This window comes from Pan troglodytes, chromosome 19 (genome assembly GCF_028858775.2).
Source record: "Pan troglodytes isolate AG18354 chromosome 19, NHGRI_mPanTro3-v2.0_pri, whole genome shotgun sequence".
Lineage (NCBI taxonomy): Eukaryota > Metazoa > Chordata > Mammalia > Primates > Hominidae > Pan > Pan troglodytes.
The window spans coordinates 29,742,977-29,769,716 of NC_072417.2; the positions used below are offsets into that span (position 1 = coordinate 29,742,977).

Here is a 26,740-nt window from a genome sequence, read left to right on the forward strand (position 1 = left end):
GTGTTCATAGCCTGTGATTAAAATTGTTCATGGCTTCCCATTGTTCTTAGGCTAATGTGTGATCTTGTGATCTGACCCCTGTGTGATCTAACCCCTGCCTCTCTAGCCACATCCCCTGCTAAGCTCCACCTTGTTCTGTTCCCTGCATTCCCATCAACCTTGCGGCAGGCTCCCACACATGTGGGCAAGAAAAGCTATTCCCTTTTCTTGCAAGACTTTTCTCTTTTTGCTTAGTAAACTCCTACTCATCCTTCAGATTGAACTCACTCCTCACTACCTTAGGGAAATCTCCCTGCCTGGGCCCTTCCTCCTCCCCAGGCTCTGAGATCATTCCTTTGTTGCACTTACTTGCGCAGGTGTAATTTGCAATCTGTCTGTGGGGTCAGTTGATTAAAAGCTGTCCTCCCTACAAAACTGTAAATTCTATGAGGGCAGAAGCCGTGTTTGCTTTTTGCCCCTTGTGGACTCTCCAGTGCCAAGGACAGTGCCTGGAATTGTTGTTCAACCTTACGCCCTGTAAGAGTCTCCTGAGACAAATTCTGCACAACAGAATTAATTATCTTTCCTCACACATAAAGAGACAAAGTAAACCTCAGTGAGGTGTTTAGCTAAAGTCACTCAATTCAAAAGGATGCAGTGAAAATCAAAACCAGCTCTGACTCCAGATAGTTCATTCTCTTCCCCTGGCTGCCTCTCAGGTGTCACTCAGGTTTCTGAAGAAAAGAAGAGCGATTGAGAGGGGCATGTTTACCCACGTTTGTAATTCCAGCGCTTTGGGAGGCCAAGGCAGGTCTTGGATCACTTGAGGCCAGGAGTTTAAGGCCAGCCAGGGCAACATAGCAACACTCTGGCTCTACAACAAATGTTAAAATTAGCCAGGCATGGTGGTGTGCCCAGATGTGGTCTCAGCTACTCAGGAGGCTGAGGCAGGAGGATTGCTTGAGCCCAGGAGGTGGAGACTGCAGTGAGCTGTGATCACACCACTGCACTCTAGCCTGGGTGACAGAGCAAGACCGTGTCTCTATATAGATAAATGAATAAAAGAAGAGAAATTGCTATAGAACCACACAACACCTGAGGCCTAAGAAGACTACCCAAGATCCCCAGCTTTCTCTCTGAGAAACTCTCTGGCCTCAGAGCCCATTACAAGCTGATTACAGGCAAGGTCCCTGGCTCTTCATCGCCCTCTGCTGTCCAGCTGCTTTCCTGGCCGTGGGAGAAGAGGACTGTGTGGGTTATCTGGAGTATCTCTACTTGCACGGAGTGCACAGAGGTACAGAGGAACACACGCGAGCTCTTTCTAAGGCAGGGCAAGCCATGGGGTAGACTTTTCCCATTTCCATAATTGTCCATTTCCGTAGCCCAGATCCTGGAAAGAACATTGAAAGTTAAATTCCAAGCAAAGAGGGTGTATCTTTGCATTTGTAGGACTTGAATTTGTGTTGGGGGTTGTTTGTTTGTTTGTTTTGAGACAGCGTTTCATTCTTTTGTGTTTTTTGTTTGTTTGGTTGGTTTGTTTTGTTTTTTTAGATGGAATTTTGCTCTTGTTGCCCAGGCTGGAGTGCAATGGCGCTATCTTGGCTCACTGCAACCTCTGCCTGCCAGGTTCAAGCGATTCTCCTGCCTCAGCCTCCCAAGTAGCTGGGATTACAAGCATGCGCCACCACGCCTAGCTAATTTTGTATTTTTAGTAGAGACAGAGTTTCTCCATGTTGGTCAGGCTCATCTCGATCTCCCAACCTCATTGATCTGCCTGCCTCAGCCTCCCGAAGTGCTGGGATTACAGGCGTGAGCCACAGCGCCCGGCCTCAGAGTTTCATTCTTGTTTCCCAGGCTGGAGTGCATAGGTATGATCTCGGCTCACTGCAACCTCTGCCTCCTGGGTTCAAGCAATTCTCCTGCCTCAGCCTCCTGAGTAGCTGAGATTACAGGTGCATGCCACCAGGCCCAGCTAATTTTTTTGTTTTTAGTAGAGACAGGGTTCTGCCATGTTGGCCAGGCTGGTCTCAAACTCCTGACCTCAATTGATCCACCTGCCTCAGCTTCCCAAAGTGTTGGGATTACAGGTGTGAGCCACTGCGCCCTGCCAAATTTATGTTTATTGAGCTGATTTTATGTTTAAATATACCTCTTTCACTGAGCACTATAAAAGTGGTCCTCAGCCGAGCGTGGTGGCTCAAGCCTATAATCCCAGCACTTTGGGAGGCCAAGGTAGGCGGATCACTTTAGCTTGGGAGTTTGTGACCAGGTTGGGCAACAAAGAGACCCAATGTTGTGAGGATGTCGTGAGACCTCGTCTCTACAAAAAATAAAAAAAAAAAATAGTTGGGCGTGGTGGCGTGCACCTGTAATCCCAGCTACTCAGGAGGCTGAGGCAGGAGAATCACTTGAGCCCAGGGGTCAGAAGTGGAGTGAGCTGTGTTCATGCCACTGCACCCCTGCCTGGGTGACAGAGTGAGAGACCCTGTCTCAAAAAAGTAAAACAGAAAATAAGGTGGGCACAGTGGCTCACGCCTATAATCACAACACCTTGGGAGGTTGAAGTGGGCGGATCACTTGAGCCCAGGAGTTTGAGACCAGCCAGGGCAGTAAGGCAAAACCCCATCTCTATTCCCACCGCCAAAAAAAAAAAAAAAAAATATATATATATATATATATATATATATATATATATATATATATATATTTACCTGGGCATGATGGCACGCACCTGTAGTCTCAGCTATTTGGGAGGCTGAGGTGGGAGGATCCATTAAGCAAGCCCTGGCGGTGGAGGCTGCAGTGAGCCGTGATTGTGCCACTGCACTTTAGTCTGGGTGATAGACACTCCAGCTTGGGTGACTGAACAAGACCCTGTCTCAAAAAAAAAAAAAAATGGTCCCTACAGAGATAGAGTCCTAGTTTTAAAAACTTTTATGAAGGATGACTTAAAGAATTTAAGGTCTGGCACAGTGGCTCACACCTGTAATCCTCGCACTTTGGGAGACCAAGGTAGAAGGATCACTTGAGCCCAGGAGTTTGAGACCACCCTAGACAACATAGTGAGACCTCATCTCCACAATTTTTTTTGGGGCGGGGGGACATTGTCTCTCTCTGTTGCCCAGACTGGAGTGCAGTGGTGCGATCTCGGCTCACTGCAACCTCTGCCTCCTGGGTTCAAGCAGTTCTCTGCCTCAGCCTCCCGAGTAGCTGGGATTACAAGTGCCCAACACCATGCCTGGCTAATTCTTCTGTATTTTTTAGTAGAGGCCGGGTTTCACCATCTTGGCCAGGCTGATTTTTTTTTTTTTTTTTTTTTGAGTCAGAGTCTCGCTGTGTCGCCCAGGCTGGAGTGCGGTGGCGCGATGTCGGCTCACTGCAAGCTCTGCCTCCTGGGTTCACGCCATTCTCCTGCCTCAGCCTCCTGAGTCGCTGGGACTACAGGCGCCTGCCACCATACCCGGCTAATTTTTTTGTATTTTTAGTAGAGATGAGATTTCACCGTGTTAGCCAGGATGGTCCCCATCTCCTGACCTCGTGATCCACCCACCTCGGCCTCCCAAAGTGCTGGGATTACAGGCGTGAGCCACTGCACCTGGCCAGCCAGGCTGATCTTGAACTCCTGACCTCGTGATCCACCCACCTCGGCCTCCCAAAGTGCTGGGATTACAGGCGTGAGCCACCGTGCTCGGCCTTTTTTTTTTTTTTTTTTTTTAATTAGCCAGGTGTGGTGGCACATGCCTGTAGTCCCAGCTACTCAGGAGGCTGAGGTGGGAGGCTCACTTGAGCCTGGGAGGCCGAGGCTGTAGGAAGCCGTGATCTCACCACTGCACTCCAGGCTGGTGATAGAGCGAGACCCTGCCTCAAAACAAAAAAATGATAAAGAATCTAAAGAAGTTCTGAGATTCATTTGGTCATTCAACGGTGGGCTAGGTTTGGGGATGCAGTGATAAATGAGACAGACACAATCCCTGTCCCTCTGGACTTTGTGGTTGGTCTAGTTAGTCTTAATCATGCCACTTTCTGAATATATGAGCAAACGCAAATAATTAAACATCTCCGAACCTGTGTTTCATTTGTAAAAATGGGTCAGTAATAATCCCCCCTTGACATGGCTATTGTGGGGAATTAAATGAAAACTTACATGTAAAGGTACTTAATAAATTCTACAGTGCTATACAAATGTTAGTTAATACATTTTTTCCCAAGAAGCTTTTCATGATAATAACTTAATACATTTTTTCCCAAGAAGCTTTTCATGATAAGTTACTATTGTCTTCACCCAGTGTGTTTTGTTGACCCTCAACTAACAGTAACCAGTAATAAATACCAAGAAATTGAATAAGTCACTCAGAAAGGCCAAGGAAAGAGCTATGGATGTGCAATACAGGTTTCTGCTCCCAGCAGTACCACTAACTGGCTGGGTGACCTTGTGAATGTCACTTTCCTTTCAGTGTTTTAGTTTCCTAATTTGTTAAAAAAAAAAAAAAAAGTCTGGCCTATGGGCCCTGCTAGTTTTGCCATCATAGAGATTCTCCTGGGGGCTTGTCCTCTAGCCCCGCTATCCCCACAGCCTGGGCACTCCCACTTAGGTTGCATAGCACAATTGTTCTTTGCAAGGCCGGGCACGGTGGCTCACGCCTGTAATCCCCGCACTTTGAGAGGTCAAGGCAGGCAGATCACCTGAGGTCAGGGTTTCAAGATCAGCCTAGCCAACATGGTGAAACACCATCTCTACCAAAAATACAAAAATTAGCCAGGCGTGGTGGCACACGCCTGTACTCCCAGCTACTTGGGAGGCTGAGGCAGGAGAATCACTTGAACCCGGGAGGCAGAGGTTTCAGTGAGCCGAGATTGTGCCACTGCACTCCAGCCTGGGCAACAGAACAAGACTCTGTCTAAAAAAAAAGAATTGTTGTTTGCAGAGGTCAACTGGAAAGCAAGGGACATGTTTGGCAACCACCACCCATCCCTACCTACATACACTCAATGATCTTGGACATCAAAGGTTCCAGACATTGGGGGTTTGGAGGGGGTTTGAAGGGAAGAAGCCAAGAGACAGCCTGTGCCTGCGGGGCCAGATTGCCTGGTGAAGCAGGAAGCCCATCATCAAGGGAAAAGTGATGGGTGGGCAGGCAGGAGCTTTGTTCTGTGGCTTCCCCAAGAATCCATGCCCTTCCGGATCCAAGGAGGCCAGCTCAGACAGCACTGACTCAGGGCCCCCCAGTTACTGTGCCTAGCAGCAGGAAGGAGGTGAGGGGTAAGAAAATGGGGAAAAGCGAGAGAGAGTAGCCACAGTTTTCATGAAGAAAAGGAGAAGGGGCCAGGTGCAGTGGCTCACACCTGTAATCCCAGCACTTTGGGAGGCTGAGGCAGGTAGACTACTTGTCAGGAGTTCGAGACCAGCCTGGCCAACATGGTGAAACCCCCGTCTCTACTAAAAAATTTTAAAAAATAAAAAAATAAAATTTGCCAAGCATGGTGGCACATGCCTGTAGTCCCAGCTACTCAGGAAGCTGAAGCAGGAGAATCGCTTAAACCCAGGAGGCAGAGGTTGCAGTGAGCCGAGATCACGCTGGTGCACTCCAGCTGGGTGGACAAAGAATCTATCTCAAAAAAAAAAGAAGAAGGTAGAACTTAGGATGACAAAATGAAGGTGTAAGAAATGGAGGCAAAACTGTGTTCACTGTCTTCTCCTTGCCCACCTCTCTCCCGCCACCGTTGCCGCTGTGCTTGTCGACTTTGGTTCAGAAGGAGGCCTGGGTTGTAGGGACGGACACCTGGGTGGAGGCTGCGGCTCTGTCACAAACAACACTGTGGTTCTAGGGAAGTCCCTTGACGCCTCTGCGAGGAGGCTTTGTTATAGTCCCTGAGGCTGAGTAACGGTGATGGTGGTGGTTTGGATGGGCAATGTAGGGGAGTCAGAGCTCTGGATGTAAGTCTCTGAGTGAGCTACTTTGTGACCTTGGGTGAATCTCAGTGTCTGCATCTGTGAAATGGGGATAAGAACATTCACCATACATGGCTGTGGGGAAGACTCATTCAGATAAGGCACATGAAAAGCACTTTATAAGCTGCCTCAGTCTGTACAAAGACCGATTACGGTACTATTAGGCTGTCTTTCCTGCCCTCGACATCCCCATTCTCAAATCCCAGCTCAGCAGCACAGGGTCAGGGGGGGTGCAGGCAGCCAGCGCAGACTGCCAGGAGATGCAGCTTGGCCCCTTAGTGTGCCTGTTGCAATTGCTGCCAGGAGCCTGAGTGGAGCAGAGGGGTGGAGAGAGGGGCACAAGCTCATCTGCGGTTGCTATGGTGCCCCATCCTGGATTTGCCCATCTCTCCTAATGGAGCAAAGGACAGGCAGAGGGAGGGAGGGAGAAAGAGCACAACTGGTGCCTTCGTCTCCCCTTCCCTCCCATCTCTCTCCCTCGGGAGCAGATGTGGGTGGGGGATGGAGGGAGCCTGAATACTGGATAGGAGGGGAGGAAAGAGTGGGGTGCTGGGATTAAGAGGTTTGAGATAGGGGGCCGCACTGAGAGAATAGGGGGCAGGGCCCTCATACCTACATCCAGAAGCCAGCTGGTGACGTTAGAGAGAAGAAAAAAGCAGGCGAGCTGGCACCAGCGTGAGAGGGAGAGGGAGAGAGGAAGAAGGAACGCCAGCATAGGAGGCGTGGAGGCCGACAGCCCCCAGACTGCAGCCAGCCTCTGCCTGGGCTCTCCTGAGCCTGGACCCCAGGGTCCTGAGAGCTGCCCCAAGGATGGGCACCAGGGGAGCGGTCATGCCCCCTCCTATCTGGGGGCTGCTGGGCTGCTGTTTTGTCTGTGGTTGGGCTCTGGGGGGTCCACGGCCCATCCGCTCTCTGCCCCCTCTGTCTTCCCAAGTCAAGCCAGGATCTGTACCCATGCAGGTGCCCCTAGAGGGGGCCGAGGCCGCCCTCGCTTATCTCTACTCTGGAGATGCCCAGCAGCTATCACAGGTGAATTGCAGTGAGCGCTATGAAGTGCGTGGGGCAGGAGCCATGCCAGGGCTCCCCCCAAGCCTACAGGGGGCAGCGGGCACCCTTGCCCAGGCCGCCAATTTTCTCAACATGCTGCTGCAAGCCAACGACATCCGTGAGTCCAGTGTGGAGGAGGATGTGGAATGGTACCAGGCACTGGTCCGCAGCGTGGCCGAGGGGGACCCAAGAGTGTACAGGGCTTTGCTGACCTTTAACCCTCCACCAGGGGCCAGCCACCTACAGCTGGCCCTGCAGGCCACCCGGACTGGGGAGGAAACCATCCTGCAGGACTTGTCTGGGAACTGGGTGCAGGAGGAGAACCCTCCTGGGGACCTGGACACCCCTGCCCTGAAGAAGCGAGTGTTGACCAATGACCTAGGGAGCCTCGGCAGCCCCAAGTGGCCGCAGGCAGATGGATATGTGGGGGACACGCAGCAGGTGAGGCTGTCTCCTCCTTTCCTGGAATGCCAGGAGGGACGGCTCCGACCTGGATGGCTGATCACACTCTCTGCCACCTTCTATGGACTCAAGCCAGACCTCAGCCCAGAAGTCAGGTAAGTGGGTTTGTGCAGGATTTGATGCGTGTGTGGGGATGTAGGGGAAGGAAGTACAGGTCCCCTCAGCTGTGCCTGGGCCATTTGGCACGAACATGTGCATGCCTGGGGGGCACACAGATGTGGGTATTTGTACTCAGCTGTGTGTACTTACAGTCGGCTCTGGGAATCTGCAACTATCTGTTAACACATACAGGTGTGAGTGTACATGTGTATAAATCAATCCATATTTATCTGGGTTTATGTGCTTGAGCACATGCAGGAATGTCTGTGAGCCTGTGCATATACAAATAGGTATACATATGTAGCATACATCTATATGCAGGTATACACATGTGTGTAGAGATATGTCAGTATAGCTGGGTGCAGTGGCTCACGCCTGTAATCCCAATACTTTGGGAGGCTGAGGCGAGTGGATCACCTGAGGTCAGGAGTTCAAGACCAGACTGACCAACATGGAGAAACCCCATCTCTACTAAAAATACAAAATTAGCTGGGTGTGGTAGCGCGTACCTGTAAACCCAGCTACTCAGGAGGCTGAGGCAGGAGAATCACTTGAACCTGAACCCCAGAGGCAGACGTTGCGGTGACCCGAGATCACGCCATTGCACTCCAGCCTGGGCAACAAGAGCAAAACTCTGTCTCAAAAAAAAAAAAAAAAAAGATGTGTCAGTATAGACAGGCAGAGGTCTTGGCCCCCAGGCCTGAGAAGGGAGTGCAAGAGGCAGGAGAGGTCTTGGTGTGGATGACAGTGACAATCTGTGCACCAGGCTTGTTAGTGGAGAGCTGGGTGGGCACTCCAGGCATTCAACCTGCTGCTCTCTAGCAACTGAGAGCTGTAAAATCAGGCTTCCCCGGAGAAGGAAAACTTTTTTGTTTTCGAGACAGAGTCTCGCTCTGTCGCCCAGGCTATAGTGCAGTGGTGCAACCTCGGCTCACGGCAGCTGCAGCCTCCCAGGTACAGATGATTCTCCTGCCTCAGCCTCCTGAGTAGCTGGGATTACAGGTGCGCATCATCATACCTGGCTACTTTCTGTATTTTAGTAGAGATGGGGTTTCACTATGTTGGCCAGGCTGGTCTCGAACTCCTGACCTCAAGTGATCTGCCCCCCTCGGCCTCCCAAATTGCTGGGATTACAGGTGTGAGCCACCACACCCAGCGGAAGGAAAACTCTTGAGGGGGCTTGGAATCAATGCTCTTTCTGCCAAGGAGCTGGCTGAGTCCCCAGGGCCATCTTCTTAAGCCAAGCAGGCCGCACTCTCCTGCCTGTCCTGACGCAGAAGCTTGTGATTCTCCTCCAGTAAACTACCTCTTCCCTCAACCACAGGAAAGAAGGATTGAGGGTCCTATTGGGAAGGGAGCAGCGACTGAGCCTAGGACTGCAGGGCATTCAACAATCAACACTGCTTCTCCAGCTCTGTGTCCCCATTCATTGTTCCCAGCAGGGTTCTCCTCCTGCCAGCAGGCAGCCTGGCTCCTTGCCAGCTCAGCCCAGAGCAAAGGCTGGGGAGCTGCTGGTCCAGGCATTGCCAGGTCAGGGCTCCTCCATTTCATATCTCCTTTGCTGTGATCAATTCAGACCTGGCTTGGGCAGAGAGAGGAGATGGTTAATAGCTGAGCTGATCTCTGTGTGTGTGCGTGTGTACATGCATGAGGAAGTGTGAAAATCCTCTTCAGAGATCATCAGAGCCCTGACTCCTGCCATGTCTTGACATGCGCCCTGTCTCTCCTCCTTGACAGAAACCAGGAAATGATAGGATATCAAAAAGCTGAGGGGTGGAGAGAACAACCTAGTAGAAAGAAGACTGTTGTCCACAGAGACAGTGAACATTCATAATACTGGAGAAATGGAATGCACGCATGCCCTTCGCACACACTGCAGGTGCTGGGCTCAAGTTTGCAAAGACTGCATTGTCCCCAGATCTAGTGCCTGTAGGGGCAGAAAAGTGTGATCCCTTTCCTCACTCATCATAAGGGTCACAATACTCCTATAACAAAAGACAGATTAACAAGAGAAAGGCATAACAAATTTATTTAATCAAAGTTTTTTGTTTGTTTGTTTGTTTGTGTGTTTGTTTTTGAGATGGACTCTCGCTCTGTCACTAGGCTGAAGTGCAGTGGCGCCATCTTGGCTCACTGCAACCTCCGCCTCCTGGGTTCAAGCGATTCTCCTGCCTCAGCCTCCTGAGTATCTGGGATTACAGGCATGAGCCACCATGCCCGGCTAATTTTTGTATTTTTAGTAGAGACAAGGTTTCTCCATGTTGGCCAGGCTGGTCTCGAACTCCTGGTCTCAGATTATGCACCTGCCTCGGCCTCCCAAAGTGCTGGGATTACAGGCATGAGCCACTGCACCCCGCCTATTTAGCCAAAGTTTTACATGACACAGGAGCCTTCAGAAATGAAGACCCAGTGGCAGAGGCTCAGTGGCTTACACATATAATCCCAGCACTTTGGGACGCCCAGGTGGGAGGATGGCTTGAGTCCAGGAGTTCAAGATCAGCCTGAACAATATAACCAAAGCTCGTCTCCACTAAAAATAATTTTTAAAAACTAGCCAGGCATGGTGGCATATGTCTGTAGTCCCAGCTACTTGGGAGGCTGAGGTGGGAGGATTGCTTGGGCCCAGGAGTTCAAGACCAGCCTGAGCAATATAGCCAGAACTTGTCTCCACTAAAAATAATTTTTAAAAACTAGCCAGGCATGGTGGCACATGCCTGTAGTCCCAGCTACTTTGGAGACTGAGGTGAGAGAATCACTTGAGCCAAAGAGGTGGAGGTGGCAGTGAGCTATGATCATGCCACTGCACTCCAGCCTGGGCAACAGAGCAAGACTGTGTGTCTAAGAAAAAAAAAGAAAGAATAGACTCAGGGAAAACTGTTCATTGTTATGCTTAGATTCCATGAAGCATGGTCAGCCCTGTAGAACTGTGATTGGACAAAAAAGTCTATGATCTAATGGTAGTAGACCAAATAGGGAAACTCAGCCAGGCCTCTGTTCAGCTTCCTCTTGGCCTGTCTATGTAGCATCCTTCCTCCCAGGTACAGGGCAGGATCCCTCTGGAATGAGGGTCATATGACCTACTTACTATCAGTCAAGGCAGGCCAGAGAATTTCTTTATGACCAGCTCCTACACAGAAAGGCAGGGGAAGATGAGAGTAATAGTTCTTGGTTTTATATCTTGCTCTGGGGGAGGGGGATTCTAGTTTCTATGACCTGCCTTGGGGAAGGGGAATTCTGGTTTCTAGAACTCACTTCAGCGGGGAGAAAGAGGGGCAGGAGACAAGAGAGAAGGAGAAGGTCAGAGAGACCTTACTTCTGAACCCTTCTAATCTCCTTTAGTTCAAAGTCCTCAGCATGCCAAAGTGCCATAATTCCGAGCATCGTTTTCTGGGCCCCAACAACGCCCAGGGACACACGTCCACTTTGGCATCAATCACTGTGCCCCTAATTGCCAATTCACTGCCGTAGGGGGCAGGTGCAGATGGACGTAGATCTCCAGAGTGTGGACATCAATCAGTGTGCAAGTGGCCCAGGCTGGTACTCTAACACACACCTGTGTGATCTCAACAGCACCCAGGTAAGGATGAGGAGGATGGGGGGCGCTACTAGAGTCCTGCCTCCCTCCCCTTTTCCCATCACCGCCACCATGCAGCTCCCAGGAGCAGCAGACAAAGCTACCCCAGCATCTCAGGGCTTCAGGGGAGTTCCTAGTGATTGGCAGAGGTGAGATACCAGGCTTTTAAAAAGTCAGGTCACCTACAGCCTGCCCTCCCACCCCCTATTCCTCCTACTCCTGCCTTCATTCCTTTGAAAGTTCAGTGTTCTTCCTGTCTGCTCTCCTTTCTGGTACTCAGTGCTCCAGGACCCCTCCCCAGGGTGACTTCCTGAGCCTCAGTTACTTATCTCCTTTCCTTCCCCCGGGAACACATTCTTCATGTAACACAGCTCTGGGCTCCTCTTGGCCCACAAAGGATGTTCCATTGGTCTGTCTACAAAAGGGTGTTCCATATTGCTGAAATAAATGGAATTGCTGGTTGGAGTATGGGAGGAATCTAACCAACCAAGGAGCTCGAAGAGGCCTGGGACCAGTGAATGTGATGGAACCTGGGCCAGATGCAGGTAGATTCAAAGCTACGGGTGCAGGTGACTCACAATGATGGAGAGCACTGGCTGGAAATCATGCAAACCCAGTACTGGGAAACTGGGAGGCCAGTGAATTCATCCGCTCCATGGTTACAATCACTGCATGCTTGTTCCTGAGCTGAGCCAAAGCCAGGGCGAGCCCTGTGGCCTGCTGGGGCTGGTGGGCATATTGTTCTGTGTGCACAGGTGGTTCTACTGCTCTTCAGGGCACATGTGTCTGCAGCTAGAGGTGGAGGGATGGAAAAGGGCTCCCACCATCCAGTTCACTGTTTAACCCAGACACATTCACTTCTCTGGGTGCATGTTTGTCTAATTGTGCAGACTGTGTAGTCCAGTGGTCCAAGCAAGCGGGGAAGTTGGGCCACAGCTTCACAAGCACCACACACTAACCCTACTAAGTGAGGTCAGGGGCTCGATATAGAATCTTCCAAGGTTAACCCTTTCATTTGCGTCACTGATGTCTGTTCCCAGCCACTCCCCACAATAGATCTGACCTCATTTGTTCATATTCCCTGCCTGGCTCTGAGGTCTGCTCTGTCCCCTGCCGGGCAAACATCAATAGGAGGAGGTGGAATAAAGGCTGGCCTTGGCATCCCACCAGCCTGGCATTAGCCTGGCATTAAGGCTGGGAAAAACAGTCCTGTGCGAAAGCCAGATGGTCCCTGGTGAAGGAAGCTGCTCCTCCGTGGGGGGCCTTTCCAGTCCATTTGTGTGCCAAAGATGGAAGCTGATGGGGACCCTTTGAAGTAGGATGTAGGCACACAAGGTATGGCTGGGCTCAGAACTTTCCCTACTTCCATCTCCCCCAGTACCTTGCCCTAGCAAGAGCTGGCCACTAGGAAATGGGTCCTATGAGGCTCCTGTCACTGCCAGTCTGAACAAAAGGGTGATTTCTCCCTGTACTCTTTGCTTAGGGTCTCTTTGGGAAGAGAGGCAACAGCAGGGGTCAGGTAGGGTTTCCACAGAGGGAAGGCTTCCCAAGGACTAGAGAGGGCTTCTGGAGGGATTCCCTAGTGTGGACCCAAGTCCCATGGATAGGGAGGTAGATGGACCCTCCATCTCTCCCAGGAGGGAAAGCTCTTCCAGAGAAAGCCCCACATAAACACATACTGTGTTTGTTGTCCCCATAGTGTGTCCCCCTGGAGAGTCAGGGCTTTGTTCTTGGCCGCTACCTCTGCCGCTGCCGACCTGGATTCTACGGGGCAAGCCCCTCTGGGGGTATGTAAGTGTGGTGGGGGCCAGGCATGTGTTTTATATGAGAAGATGGTTGGGAGGGTACATCTGGGGAAGAAAGCCAGATTGGGGTGAGACACTGGGAGGGAACTTGTGGGGCAAGGGCAGAAGGTTGAGAGAGGCAGGAGAGGCAAGCAGATTGCAGTGTGGGGGTGTCTATACCTTCTGAGTATGAGCGTGTAACATGCAAATATGATGCAAGTTGGCCTCTCAAGGAGCCCTAGCCTGGTGTCACCTCTTCCTGGTACTTTGCCCTCCCAAGGAAGCACCCATTCCCACTTGTCCCTGGAGCCCCAGATCACAGGAGAACAGGGAGAGGGCTGTGGTGACTATCAGGGAAAAGGCTGGGATGTCAGGATGCTCTAGCTGGGCCCCTCTCCCTGCACTCATCTTGTTCTTTATAGGGTTAGAGGAGAGTGACTTCCAGACTACCGGGCAATTCGGGTTCCCAGAAGGCAGATCTGGGAGACTGCTGCAGTGTCTGCCATGTCCTGAGGGCTGCACCAGCTGCATGGATGCCACACCGTGCCTGGTGGAAGAGGCCGCGGTGCTGCGGGCTGCTGTGCTGGCCTGCCAGGCCTGCTGCATGCTGGCCATCTTCCTGAGCATGCTGGTCTCCTACCGCTGCCGCCGGAACAAGGCAAGGAAGGCCCCACACCTCCTACACACATGTCCGACCCATCTCAACTGGAGGCCTGAGACTATCTAAGACCAGAATTTAGGAGAAGTTGGTTCTAATCTTGATTCTAAATCTAACTCACTGTGTAGCATGATGCAAGTGATTTCTCCGCCTTGGACCTGCTTCCTCGTCTGTAAAATAAGGGCATTGAACTTGATTCAATAAACGCTAGTTGAGTATCTACTCTAAGCAAAACACTGCCTAGGCTCAAGTGGAAGTGATCTGGGCCTGCATGGAGTTCCCAGTTTAATGGAGGAAGCAGACATGTAAATAAAATGACAGCACAGTGAGATGGGGGCAAGGATGGAGGTGTCTGTCAGCTGCTGTGGGAGCTTACAGAAAGTCATCCTGCCTGAGATGGCATGGGAAAGACTTTCTGGATGTGACATGAGCCAGGCTTGAAGGTTAACTGGATACTTACTGGGCCAAGAAGGGGTACCCTATTCTAGACAAGGGAGCAGCCTGACCCAACGCTTGAGGAATGCATGAGATCCCTTCCAGCTCCAGCAGCCTCTGATTTGAGCCTAGGTCTGCAGCAAGGCCCTGAGCGAGACTGGGAGGAACACAGGGATGTGTGTGTGGGAATGATGTAAAACCTTGGCCTTAGCCATGTTTAGTGCCAGTGGAGTTGAGCCTGGGGTAACAAGGGACATGGCTGTGGGCAGAGAGGGCAGAGCCAGTGTTACAGGGTGAAGCCTTAGCTCAGGGTCACTGAGTGACCGTTCACATAGGCCTGAGAGCCTCTAGAACCATCGTCCAGACTCTGCTCACATGCCTCTCTCCTTGCTTCACAGAGGATCTGGGCATCTGGAGTGGTCCTGCTGGAAACTGTCCTTTTTGGATTCCTGCTGCTTTACTTTCCTGTGAGTCTGTGGCCACAGGCTGGCCCCACCTTCCAGCATCCCCCACAGCCAAAACCTGGCACCCTCCAAGCCCCAGAACCCTTCTTCTTCTCTGCCCTCTGGGAGGGATTCAGAGACCACAGATTTCCCCTACTCTTACCCACAAATGGCAAGCTGGTCTATGAGCTCTGGAGCCTCAGGCTTAAAGGAGCTCTGTGACTTGCAGTGTGATTTAGGGCAAGTTACCTAACCTCTTTGACACTTCAGCTGCTCCTCTGCAGAATGAAGGTGGTGATGGCTCTATCGCAGGGCTGTTGGGAGGATCCACGGTGTGCTTAGCATAGGCCTGGCCCACAGCAGAAGCATAGTAGAGAGCAGAGATTTTTGCCCCTTCCCACCAGGTCTTCATCCTATACTTCAAGCCCAGTGTATTCCGCTGCATCGCTCTTCGCTGGGTGCGGCTGTTGGGTTTTGCCATCGTCTACGGCACCATCATACTCAAGCTTTACAGGTACGGCCTGGGGCAGACTTTGCTCTCATGCTGCTCATCCCAGACCACCCCAGCTCACTCATGGAATGGTGTTTTTCAAAGCCAGACCCTTGCCAGCCCCACTCCCCTGTACCCCCAAGGCCAACCCCCATCACCATAGCCTTGTCCTCCATGTTACTTTGTGGGGGGCTAGCAAAAGGCAGCAAATCACAAAAAGGATGGAAGGACAAGTACCTGTGTGGAGGAGAGGGCAGCAATGGACAGAGACCAGGGCGCTGGCACCCTCTTCGTGATCCACTCAGGTCCCTGCCATCCACCCTGTGTATTCTAACCCTCGCAGAGTGCTGCAGCTGTTTCTGTCTCGAACGGCCCAGCGGAGTGCCCTTCTGAGCAGCGGGCGGCTGCTGCGGCGCCTGGGGCTGCTCCTGCTACCTGTGCTGGGCTTCCTGGCTGTGTGGACCGTGGGCGCCCTGGAGCGAGGCATCCAGCACGCACCTCTGGTGATCCGAGGCCACACTCCCAGTGGCCGCCATTTCTACCTCTGTCACCACGACCGCTGGGACTACATCATGGTTGTGGGTGAGCTGCTTCTGCTGAGCCCAGCCTTACGCTGGTCCCTGCCTCTGTGCCTCCAGGGTTCCTCTTGTTCTGGTTCTCCTGACTTGTCCCCAGACCCCGAGCCCAGGCTCCCCCCAGCACATCTTTCAGAGAAAGGGGTGGGACAGCTGCTGAGGTGGTGCCGGCTCTCTCCCTCCCTGCCTCCCCACAGCTGAGCTGCTGCTGCTGTGCTGGGGCAGCTTCCTCTGCTACGCCACACGGGCTGTGCTCTCGGCCTTCCATGAGCCACGCTACATGGGCATCGCCCTGCACAATGAGCTACTGCTTTCCGCTGCCTTCCACACAGCCAGGTGAGGACGGACTCACCTCCCCACACCCCCTTCCACTCTAACAGTACTCCTCACCTCTCCCAGGTGAGGTGCCCCCATCCCATGCCATCCTGGCAACACTGCTACGCCTCAGCACGTTGAGGAAGGCCCCCACTTCTGGCTCTCTCCCTACCCCCCAGATGCCCCTTCTGTACTCCATGCCTGGCCCAGGTGAGGAGGCCCCCAACACAGAAGAGGAGGAAGAGGACCTTCCTCCTAACTCCTCACCCCTCCCAAAGCACCTCTCCAGCACCCCAACATACCCCTTTCCACACATGCTCAGTCCTCCCTGCCTTCTCCCCTCACTCCTCAGCCATAAGAGCAGCAGGCTGCTGTTTGTCCATAACGACCAGGCCCTGTGGTGGAGGCAGAGTTAACCCACAGAGTGGGCCTAAGAGTCTGGAGCACAGGTCTGTGCTATACACAGCCAAAGAAAGTGAGCTGGAGTAGTCTGGGAGGGCTTCTCGGAGGTTGGGATTAACAGGATTGAAGTGGGACCTAAATCCTGGAGAGGGCAGGAGAGGGCAGAATGCCCCCTCGTCCTAAGCGTATCAGGGTTGGGGCTGAGGTGAAACGCCAGTGAGAAGGCAAAGCAGAAGAGGCAATTCCTGCCTGCAGTAATGACCTGCGCCCCTATCCCGCCCCAGGTTTGTGCTGGTTCCCTCCCTGCACCCGGACTGGACCCTCCTCCTCTTCTTCTTCCACACCCACAGCACAGTCACCACCACGCTGGCTCTGATCTTCATCCCTAAGGTGAGGCCCTCCCCTCCTGCCTGTGAGGTGGACCCCAGCCCCTCTGTCAGGGCCACTGTGGAGCGGTTGTCCCGCAGCGCCTTCTGCAGGCCAGGGTGAGGACGACAGAAGGTGCTGGGTGAGTGAGCACAGTGCCAGGGGCCCTAAGCTAGGAGCTGACTTGAGTGGGGACACTCTCTGCTTCCAGTTCCTGGGCAAGGGAAAGAAAAGCCAGGGCTGGAGGGGCTCCCTCCTGCAGCTGGAAGGTTGGCACACTCTGAAAATCTACTCAGAAGCAGGTATACAGGGAGAGGTGGGAGAGCTGAAGGACCCGGCTAGGAATTGCAGGGTCAGGGGCTTAGAACCACCCTGCTCTCTGAGCTAGAGAAGGTCAGGGAGGATGAGGGGAGTAAAACTCTAAAGATCCCCAGAATTCCAAGTCAGAGAAGGGGGTGAAGCGTCACAAAGTAAGGACGCATTCCACAGGGCAGGTGAGTGCAGGAGTGGACAAGGAGCCAGGGCGAGTCTTTTTCCCACTCTTATGTGCCCCTGCCAGTTCTGGAAGCTGGGGGCTCCTCCCCGGGAGGAGATGGTGGATGAGGTGTGTGAGGGCGAGCTGGACCTGCAGCACTCAGGCTCCTACCTCGGCAGCAGCATCGCCTCAGCCTGGAGTGAGCGCAGCCTGGACCCTGGAGACATTCGGGTATGTGCCACTCTCCCTGCCTCCTTTCAATGCTAGCTTTTAGGAACTGGGCAGAGGGAGGACGGGGCCCTGCCACCTGGGCTATGTGCCACTGCAAGTCCTCTTCCCTCCAAGACCTGCCCTCTCCCTTCTCCACTGGCCTAAACTGATTCCCCTGACTCTATTCAAAGGGGGCCACACACACCCAAGTGGGAAGACCCCAAAGCCCCAGAACCAGATCCTGGAGGCTCAGGCCACGTGGCAAGCTAGAGGCAGGGCCGAGAGTGGAGCCCTACTCCTTCGCATCCTCCACTCTCACTCAGCAGAGGCATCAGGTCAGGGGCAGACTAAGAAACCCCTCAGCTGGCTGGGCACAGTGGTTCATGCCTGTAATCCCAGCATTTTGGGAGGCCAAGGCAGGCGGATCACTTGAGGCCAGGAGTTTGACCAGCCTGGCCAAATGGCGAAATCTCGTCTCTACTAGAAATACAAAAATTAGCCAGGCATGGTGGTACATGTCTGTGGTCCCAGCTACTCAGGAGGCTGAGGTGGGAGGAGGATCACTGGAGCCTGGTAAGTTGAGGTTGCAGTGAGCTGAGATCCCACCACTGCACTCCAGCCTGGGTGAAAGAGTAAGATTCTGACACACGCACACAAAAAAACCTCAGCCCCCAGCAAAGCAGGATGGTTGGTGCCTAGGGCACCTAGGGCCAGCCTAGGGCCAGCTGTGGGGCTGGGTAGTTCAGGCAGTGAGTAGCCACCAGGATCCCCTTTCCCTGGACCTGGCAGGTCTTAGAGGAAGTTCTTCCTGGGTCTACACTGGAAAAGCATGCTTATTCTCATTTCTGTGCTCAAGGGTATCATTATAGTCACCAGAACCCTAACAAGAGGCTCAGTGGGTAAGATACAAGGAGAGCTGATAATCTAAGCCCATTGTTTTATACAATCCAGAGTCTAGGAACCATCATGGGAAGCCATTCTGTCCACCCCCTCCGCCTCTACTGGGGCCGTCTTCACACCTGACTTGTTTACAGGCCCACAAAGCAGAGTCCTCCGCATCTCCTGCGTCCTTCCTTGTTCCAGTGCCTCTGCCTGTTTCCCCCTTGTGTCCTCACCCTCTGAGCTCTGCCTGCCCTGCCTCCTGAGACCCCAATCCAGCTGAAGGGCCAGGGAGTATGGAGGGGCAGCTCCACCCCTGACCCTCCACTTTCTGGAACACAAGCCAATCTGCGGCCCCTATGCTGGGTCTGGGGAGAAACCCAGAACAGAAGACTTCTAAAGCCCCGTTCCATCATTTACACCTGAACACTGCACATTTCATACCCACTAGTCTCATCAATCTCATATAATGCTCTTAAGGAAGTTAACACTGGTCACCCAGGTAACATTGCTTTACAGAAGATCCAGAGGCTCAGAGGGAGGGGTCATGAAAACAGCCTCCAGGGACACAGCATATTGAGTGTCCCCAAGCTACTGACTTCCCACTAGACCACAATGCCCCAGAGAAGGGGGTACACATGAGTCCTCCGAGCTGACTGGATCTGGCTGGGACTCAGGTTGGCAACTGGTCTCACAGGAACAAAGAGGTGAATTATGAGAGTTTTAGAAGCAGGGAAGAGATACAGCTTGATGGAAAGAGATCCCTAAGGGAAAAAGGTCTAAGCAAGGGTGGAGGAACAGACAGCCAGGGGATGGAGAGAGCTCACCTGCAGCCCTGCTTTCCTTCCTGCTGCCCCACAGGACGAGCTGAAGAAGCTCTATGCCCAGCTAGAGGTCCACAAAACCAAAGAAATGGCTGCAAACAACCCCCACCTGCCTAAGAAGCGAGGCAGCTCATGCCAGGGACTGGGCCGCTCCTTCATGAGGTACCTGGCGGAATTCCCCGAGGCCCTGGCCAGGCAGCACTCCCGGGACTCAGGATCCCCAGGCCACGGCAGCCTGCCCGGCTCCTCCCGCCGCCGGCTCCTCAGCTCCAGCCTCCAGGAACCCGAGGGGACACCAGCTCTGCGCAAGTCCCGCAGCACCTATGACCAGCGCAGGGAGCAGGACCCGCCTCTTCTTGACTCACTGCTGAGGAGAAAGCTGGCCAAGAAGGCCTCTCGAACAGAGAGCCGGGAGTCGGTGGAGGGGCCCCCTGCCCTGGGCTTCAGGTCAGCCAGCGCCCACAACCTGACGGTGGGAGAGAGGCTACCCAGAGCCCGGCCCGCCTCTCTGCAGAAGTCGCTCAGTGTGGCCAGCTCCAGGGAAAAGGCCTTGCTCATGGCCAGCCAGGCCTACCTGGAGGAGACCTACCGGCAAGCAAAGGAGCGGGAGGAGCGGAAGAAGGCCAAGGCGGCCATGGCCAGCCTGGTGCGGAGGCCATCAGCCAGGAGGCTGGAGCGGCCTCGAGGGGCCCCCCTGTCAGCTCCACCTTCCCCTGCCAAGAGCAGCAGCATGGACAGCTCTCACACCTCTGGGAGGCTTCATGAGGAGGCTAGGAGAAGGCTGCCTCATCCACCCATCAGGCACCAGGTTTCTACCCCCATCTTGGCCCTGTCTGGGGGCCTGGGAGAGCCAAGGATGCTATCTCCCACCTCCACCTTGGCTCCAGCTCTGCTGCCAGCTCTAGCTCCAACCCCAGCCCCTGCCCTGGCACCAGTCCCAGTATCCCCACAAAGCCCCAACTTACTCACCTACATCTGCCCCTGGGAGAATGCAGAACTGCCAGCCAAGCAAGAAAATGTGCCCCAGGAAGGCCCCTCAGGGCCAGAGCGAGGCCACCACTCCCCTGCCCCAGCTCGAGCCAGGCTCTGGAGGGCCCTCTCTGTTGCAGTAGAGAAAAGCAGGGCTGGAGAGAATGAGATGGACGCAGAGGATGCACATCACCAGAGGGAAGCTAATGATGTGGACGAAGACAGGCCCAAGATCTTCCCTAAATCCCACAGCCTCAAGGCCCCTGTTCAGCAGGGTTCCATGCGCAGCCTGGGGCTGGCGATTAAAGCTCTGACCCGTTCTCGGAGCACCTACAGAGAGAAGGAGAGTGTGGAGGAGAGTCCCGAGGGGCAGAACAGCGGGACAGTGGGAGAGAGTACGGGGGCACCCTCCCGATCGCCCAGGCTAGGCCGGCCCAAGGCGGTGAGTAAGCAGGCCGCTCTTATGCCCTCCGATGACGAGGAGTCCCTCCAGAACCAACAGAACGCTCACACCAGCAGGATGCTCCAAGTCTGTCAACGGGAGGGCAGCAGGGAACAAGACAGAGGCAGGAGGATGACCCAGGGTCTAGGGGAACGGAAAGCTGAGAGAGCAGGTAAAACAGGGCTTGCCATGCTGAGGCAAGTTTCCAGGGACAAAAATATCGAGCAATCAAAAGAAACCCCTGTTGGGTGGCAGGAACTGCCCAAAGCTGGCCTCCAGTCCCTGGGCAGCGCTGACCACAGGGTGGCAGAGGTATGCCCCTGGGAGGTCACTGAATCAGAAACGCGTCAGCCAGACAGTGGCAACAAGGCCGAAATCTGCCCCTGGGAGACGAGTGAAGGAGCCCCTGAGTCGAGGGCACTAAGACAAGACCCAGGTGACTCCCAAAAAAAGAGAGGGGAGGCCCGGGGAAAATCAGAGCCCATAGATGTGGTTCCCATGATGTGGAAAAAGCCAGAGAGGCTGGTGAGGGAGCAGGAAGCAGTGTGTCCCTGGGAGAGTGCCGATCAAGGAGGTCTGTCCCCTGGGTCAGCTCCTCAGGACCCTGGCAGAATCAGAGACAAATCTGAGGCGGGGGACAGTGTGGAGGCCAGGAAGGTGGAGAAGCCTGGGTGGGAAGCTGCTGGCCCAGAAGCTCATACCCCTGACATCACCAAGGCAGAGCCGTGTCCCTGGGAGGCAAGTGAAGGAGGCGAGGATGGGAAACCAGCCCAAGAGGCAGTGAAGGATCTCCCTCAGGAGAAGCAGAAAACCAGGAAAGCAACCTTTTGGAAAGAACAGAAACCGGGAGGAGACTTGGAGTCTCTTTGTCCATGGGAGAGTACAGATTTCCGGGGCCCCTCAGCAGTCTCAATTCAGGCCCCAGGAAGCTCAGAGTGTTCAGGGAGTTTGGGCAGTGGCATTGCTGAAGTGTGTCCGTGGGAGGCAGGAGATGCTCCTGCTATCCAGAAAGCAGAGATCTGTCCCTGGGAGCTGGATGATAACGTGATGGGGCAGGAAATGCTGAGTCTGGGGACAGGTAGAGAATCTCTTCAAGAAAAGGAAAAAGCCTCCAGAAAAGGAAGCTTTGGAGAGATGGGGGAACAAACTGTGAAAGCAGTGCAGAAATTAAGTCAACAGCAGGAGTCAGTTTGTCCCAGGGAGAGCACGGTCCCTGGGCACTCCAGCCCATGTCTAGACAATTCCTCATCCAAAGCTGGTAGCCAATTCCTATGCAATGGAGGAAGCAGAGCAACGCAGGTGTGTCCACAGGAAGATCTCAGGCCGGAGGCACAGGAAGCAACACCTGCCAAAACAGAAATCTGTCCCTGGGAGGTAAATGAAAGAACAAGAGAGGAATGGACATCAGCACAGGTGCCAAGAGGAGGAGAATCTCAAAAGGACAAGGAGAAAATGCCTGGAAAATCAGAAATCGAAGATGTCACAGCTTGGGAAAAGCCTGAGGGGCAGATCCAAAAGCAAGAAGCGGTCGGCCCCTGGGAGAGTGTGGACCCTGGCAGCTTCTCTCCACAACCACATCCTCAAGACACAGAGAGACCCCAAACCCTTCTCCAGATGTCAGGCAGTGTGGGAAGCAAAGCTGCCGACATTTGCCCTTTGGATGTGGAGGAAAACTTGACTGCTGGGAAGGCAGCAATCTGTCCCTGGGAGGTGGGTGCTGGAGCAGGGGAGGAAAGGGCTTTGGGAGCTGAGGCCATTAGGAAATCTCCAAATGATACAGGAAAGGCTTCTGCAGATCTTGGACCCAGGGAGAGAGCTGTTACTGCTCCAGAGAAGCCACAGAAGCCAACCCCAGAGTGGGAGGTGGCTTGTCCCTGGGGGAGTGTGGGTCCGGGGGCCTGTTCTCAGCATCCAGGTACTCTAGATGCTGATGGACCAAAAGCTGGGTTCCAGGAACTGGATCATATGGGCTGCAGGCCAGGTGAAGTGTGTCCCTGGGAAGCACAGGAAGCTGCTACCAGTGAAAAAGCCAAGATCTGTCCCTGGGAGGTAAATGAAGGAACTACTGGGAAGGGATTGGACCAAAAGGCAGGGAGTGAATCAGCAGAACAGAGGGAGAAAGTTGTAGAAAAGGGGAGACTCACTTCCCTGCGAGAAGACGTATCAAAAGGGATGGCAAAACTGTGTCAAGAACAGGAAACTATTTGTATTTGGGAGAACAAGGACTTGAGGGAATCCCCTGCTCACGCCCCCAAGATCTCAGACTTGCCCAGCAGCATGAGTAGTGAAGTGGCAGAGGGACATTCCTTGGAAGCAACAGAGAAGGGGGACCTGAGACAAGACCCAAAGACAGGTTCCTTCCCAGAACACATAACCCAAGAAAAAGCTCCAGCTGCAGACACAGAAGAATTCACTACTGAAGATGGGGAAAAAACAAGCCATGAGCTACAATCCGTCTGTCCATGGGAGACCACTGCCCCAGCAGTTTCCGTCTCTCACCTAGACAGACAGCGCCCTGACCAACCTAAAGCTAGCTCCCAGAGACTGGTCAGGACTGGGGGCAGGGCCGCTGACGTGTGCCCATGGGATGTTCCTGATGCAGGTGTGTATAAATCTGACAGCAGTGCCAAGGCTGAGACCTGTCCCTGGGAAGTGACTGAAAGAATCCCTGTCAAAGGGGTGTCAAGGCAGGATGGAAAAGGGGACTCTCAAGAAGAGAAAGGCAGAGCCCCAGAAAAATCAGAGCCCAAAGGTGTGCCAGTTCAGAAAAAGCCAGAGATGGCAGACTTCAGGCAGGAGGCTGTGTGTCCCTGGGAGAGTCAAGATGGCAAGGGTCTGTCCCCACAGCCAGCCCCAGATGCTTCTGACAGAAGCAGAGGCAGTTCTGAGGCAGCAGGCAGTGTGGAGACCAGGGTAGCGGAAGTGTGTCTGTGGGAAGTGGTAGAGGCTCCCTCTGCCAAGAAAGCAGAGATCTGCCCTTGGGAGGCAGGTGGAGGAGCAGCAGAGGAAGGGGAACAGGAAAGAGAATCACAAGGGCAAGGAGAGATGTTCCTTCAGAAGGCAGGACCTGGAGGGACGGAAGAACACTTCTCAAAAGCAGCAGCAAAGCCCAGAGAGCAGGAGGCAGTCTGCCCTGGGGAAGGCACAGGCTCAGGAGGGCTCTTGCCCCAGTCAGGTGCCCTGGACCCAGAACTCAAAGTCAGCCCCGAGGAAGCAGGCAGCATGGGAAGCAGGATGGCAGAGCTGTGCCAATGGGAAATCACAGATCCAGAAGGAAATAAAATAAAGGGTACCATGGCAGACATCTGTCCTGGGGAGGAAACTGGAGTCCCATCTGAGGAATCTGGCCTCCTGACTTTAACAGCAACTCGGAGAGAATTTTTCCCCACAGCTCCTGAAAAACCACTATGCCTTTTAGTCCATGGGCCTCTGGATCACTTCTTTCCAGAAAGCAAAATCCCCTGCCCCAAGGTAAGCAGGCCAGCCAGTACTTTCACTCTAGAAGGTGTCAGAGAACTACAAGGACCTTCAGGGCTTGAGCCAAGGACCAGCTTAGCCCCAGAGCCAAGTCTCCAGGAAGCTGAGTCTCAGTCTTCGTCCTTAACTGAAGACTCAGGCCAAGTGGCTTTTGAAGCTCAGTATGAAGAATTCACGCCTCCCACTGTCTATCCTTGGGATTGGGAGTAACAGCCTTATTAGGTGAGGTCAAACACAGAGCTAGCTTTCAGGAGCCAAGGCCCTTTCCAAGTCCAGGTGTTCCCAAAGAGCTGAATCAAAGACAGCTTGGCCACTTCCCCTCCTTGAGAAGACCAGAAGTCAACCCATCCCAAAGACAAATTGCATGAAAAGGGTACAGCTTAGACCCCAATGGGAAGGCCCACCCTCTCTTTACTTCTAACTTTTCTTCCTGTTCGAGGAAACAAAGACTGGACACTCTACTTCTAAGGACGCCTCCCATCCACCTACAGTACTCACAACACAAACCACCCGAGTCTGGACACTCACCCACAAAGCCACTGTTAGGGATGAAAAAAGTCAGTTGTGCCCAGCCTACCTTCTCTCACAGGGAGACCCAATTCTCTGAAGTCTACGATGGAGCATTTTTTGAGAAGAAACTAAACCATACAAAGTGTTGGCAACGTAGGGATGGTGGACCACAGAAGGCTATAAAGGCCACCATGGAAAGCTGAAGAGCCATTTAATTGAAGCTGAAAGATAAATTGGGGGAAAAGCTAAAATGACTCAAAATAGGGGCCTGAAAATGCTTTAAGGACCTTGTCATTTTGACTTTGAATCTCCTGTTTCTGCTTTATTGCTTCTCATACCTGCCCTGCTTGACTGCTGAAGCAGAAACAATCAGGCACGCTGACACCCTTATCAGCATCTGGCATCCAAAGCAACATCAGAGAGAGAGAACACAGAAGAAAAGCAATTGCCCCAGGTCCTCCCCACAGTCAAGGGAGCTATTCCTTCCAGACATCCCTGTGTGCCTCTTGCTAGTTTTTAAGGGGGTCTCCCCCTCTTCCTGCCCTAGCTCTCACCAGTCTCCAGAGCTCGTCTCACTGGCTCATTTCCTTCCCCCTAGCTTTTCAGCGCTGCCATCAACAGGACCTCTCTCTTTTGTCAAGGCAACTGGAGTCAAGGTGAATCTCTGGTTCTGATGCAAGACCCATCCACCCTCCCCCACCCCTCCCCGCCCAAGAATCACTTGCTCAGTAACAAGAGGCCACATCAATCTCCTTCCAGAGGAGCTCAAGAAAGGCAGTCCTGTACACAGCCAGCACTCTACTTCTTCTGCCCTCTAAAAGAGGAGTGCTACAGGGCAGGTTAGAAGCCTGAGAGCCGGGAAAAGGGCACTGTGTGGAGACAAAGCCTTCTTTCTTAGGGAGCTCTCTCTTTCTTGGCTCCCTTCTCTTGTCAGTTCAGGCTACACTTGCTTAAGCAGTACTAGATTACAAATTGCTGGGATTAGATGATAATACCAGAGGGAAAGGAAGAAGGAGAAAAACATACAAAGAAGTCCCAAGATTGGCAAAGGGAGGTGGGAGAGGGGGGAAGGGGCAGCTAGAGAAGGCAGAGCTGCACAGGGGCACTAAAGATGGCAGTAAGTCACACCCTCTAACAGTACAACAGTACAGACATTGATGTCATTCATGGGGAGAAAAAGACAAACAGGGAGACCAAATACCCAAAGGGAAAAAGAGCCGTTAACATCTAGTCTGCATGTAAATATGCTGGGCGGTTATGGGACTTCACAGAGAAAGTAAAAAAGTACTCCATTTCCAAAAAGGAACAGAGGAATGGAGTAACCTACTCTCCTTTGGGGACCAGATGTCCTCATTCTCTTACCTAGGGCCCTTATTCTGGGCTTTTGGAGCAGTAATTGAAGTGTGTTGTTGTTCTGGGCTCCGGCTAGTTAGCCTTACAGCTTCTGAGCTAAAGTGGATTTTGCTGTGCACCCCAAAACAATCCCATTGGGTCTGGTCTAGCTGGAAACAGCAAAGTTGCCGCCAAACACACTCTTGTGAAATAAACCATGGGGTCGGGGGGGCGGGGCGGAAATAAAGAATGCTTTTTCTTGACATTGCAGTTGGCTCTAGCTTATTCATGATGATTATCTTTTTTTTTAACATTTTTAAACAGTAACAGAAGATAGATAAGGAAAGAACAATGCCTGCTCCAAAGCTCAAGGTGCACTGCAGTCTTGGGACTTTGGGTTATCTGGCTAATGCTCTGCTAGTGCCCAGGTCAGTGCTGACACTGCAGATGGTCTCTGCCTGGTCCTTCTAGCCAGCCCCTCACATCTGGAGGCCATTTGCTCAGCTGGATTTAATCCCAAGGGGAAATGGAAATTGCACTCATCCTCTGGCTCTCTGGTGGCAGCTACCGCTTAGCTCCTATTTAGGATTATCTAGAGAACCCTGAGATATCCAGGGGAGTGGGATGAAACAGCTTATTTGAAGCACTATTTTTACATATTCAAAGGAATCAATGTATCATTTACCCACTAAGTGTGCTTTTTTTTTTTTTTTTTTCATTTCTTTGCTTCCTTACCCTGCAAGGATTATTTCCCCTTCCTCCATACTCCCTGGCAGTGGGTCCTGCTCAAAAGCACGTCCCTTCTCATTTTACCTTAATCCAGGGCTCAGGCAAATAGGATGTGACCAAACCTCACTTGGGCAGTAATTAAAGTGATGTACACTTTAAGCCAAAAAGGTTGGGACTAAGCAGCATGATGAGAGTGGTTGATGAGAGACACCAGGGCTGTCTCTTCCCTAAATATACATACCTTTGTTTCCATAGTTAACACTTAACAGGCCAGGCATGGTGACTCACACCTGTAATCCCAGCACTTTGGGAGG

General features: G+C 52.9%; 1 protein-coding gene across 1 annotated transcript; it reads left to right on the forward strand.

Moving 5' to 3' along the window:
• Positions 1-6,469: 6,469 nt before the first annotated feature.
• GPR179 (G protein-coupled receptor 179) lies at positions 6,470-25,960 on the forward strand. The gene is made up of 11 exons (XM_511435.7): positions 6,470-7,533; positions 11,006-11,114; positions 12,811-12,898; positions 13,318-13,553; positions 14,387-14,455; positions 14,836-14,945; positions 15,265-15,503; positions 15,694-15,832; positions 16,498-16,603; positions 17,139-17,285; positions 19,005-25,960. Exons 1-11 carry the CDS (start codon positions 6,740-6,742, stop codon positions 24,063-24,065), a joined length of 7,098 nt encoding a protein of 2,365 aa, XP_511435.4. The 5' UTR covers positions 6,470-6,739; the 3' UTR covers positions 24,066-25,960.
• Positions 25,961-26,740: the final 780 nt, after the last annotated feature.

Bases quoted from the DNA above. Each gene is read 5' to 3' on its own strand.
- GPR179 (XM_511435.7), top strand. From the start codon at position 6,740: ATGGGCACCAGGGGAGCGGTCATGCCCCCTCCTATCTGGGGGCTGCTG. The intron at 14,946-15,264 runs GTACGGCCTGGG...TAACCCTCGCAG, and splicing joins ATCATACTCAAGCTTTACAG to AGTGCTGCAGCTGTTTCTGT. The intron at 16,604-17,138 runs GTGAGGCCCTCC...TGCCCCTGCCAG, and splicing joins CTCTGATCTTCATCCCTAAG to TTCTGGAAGCTGGGGGCTCC.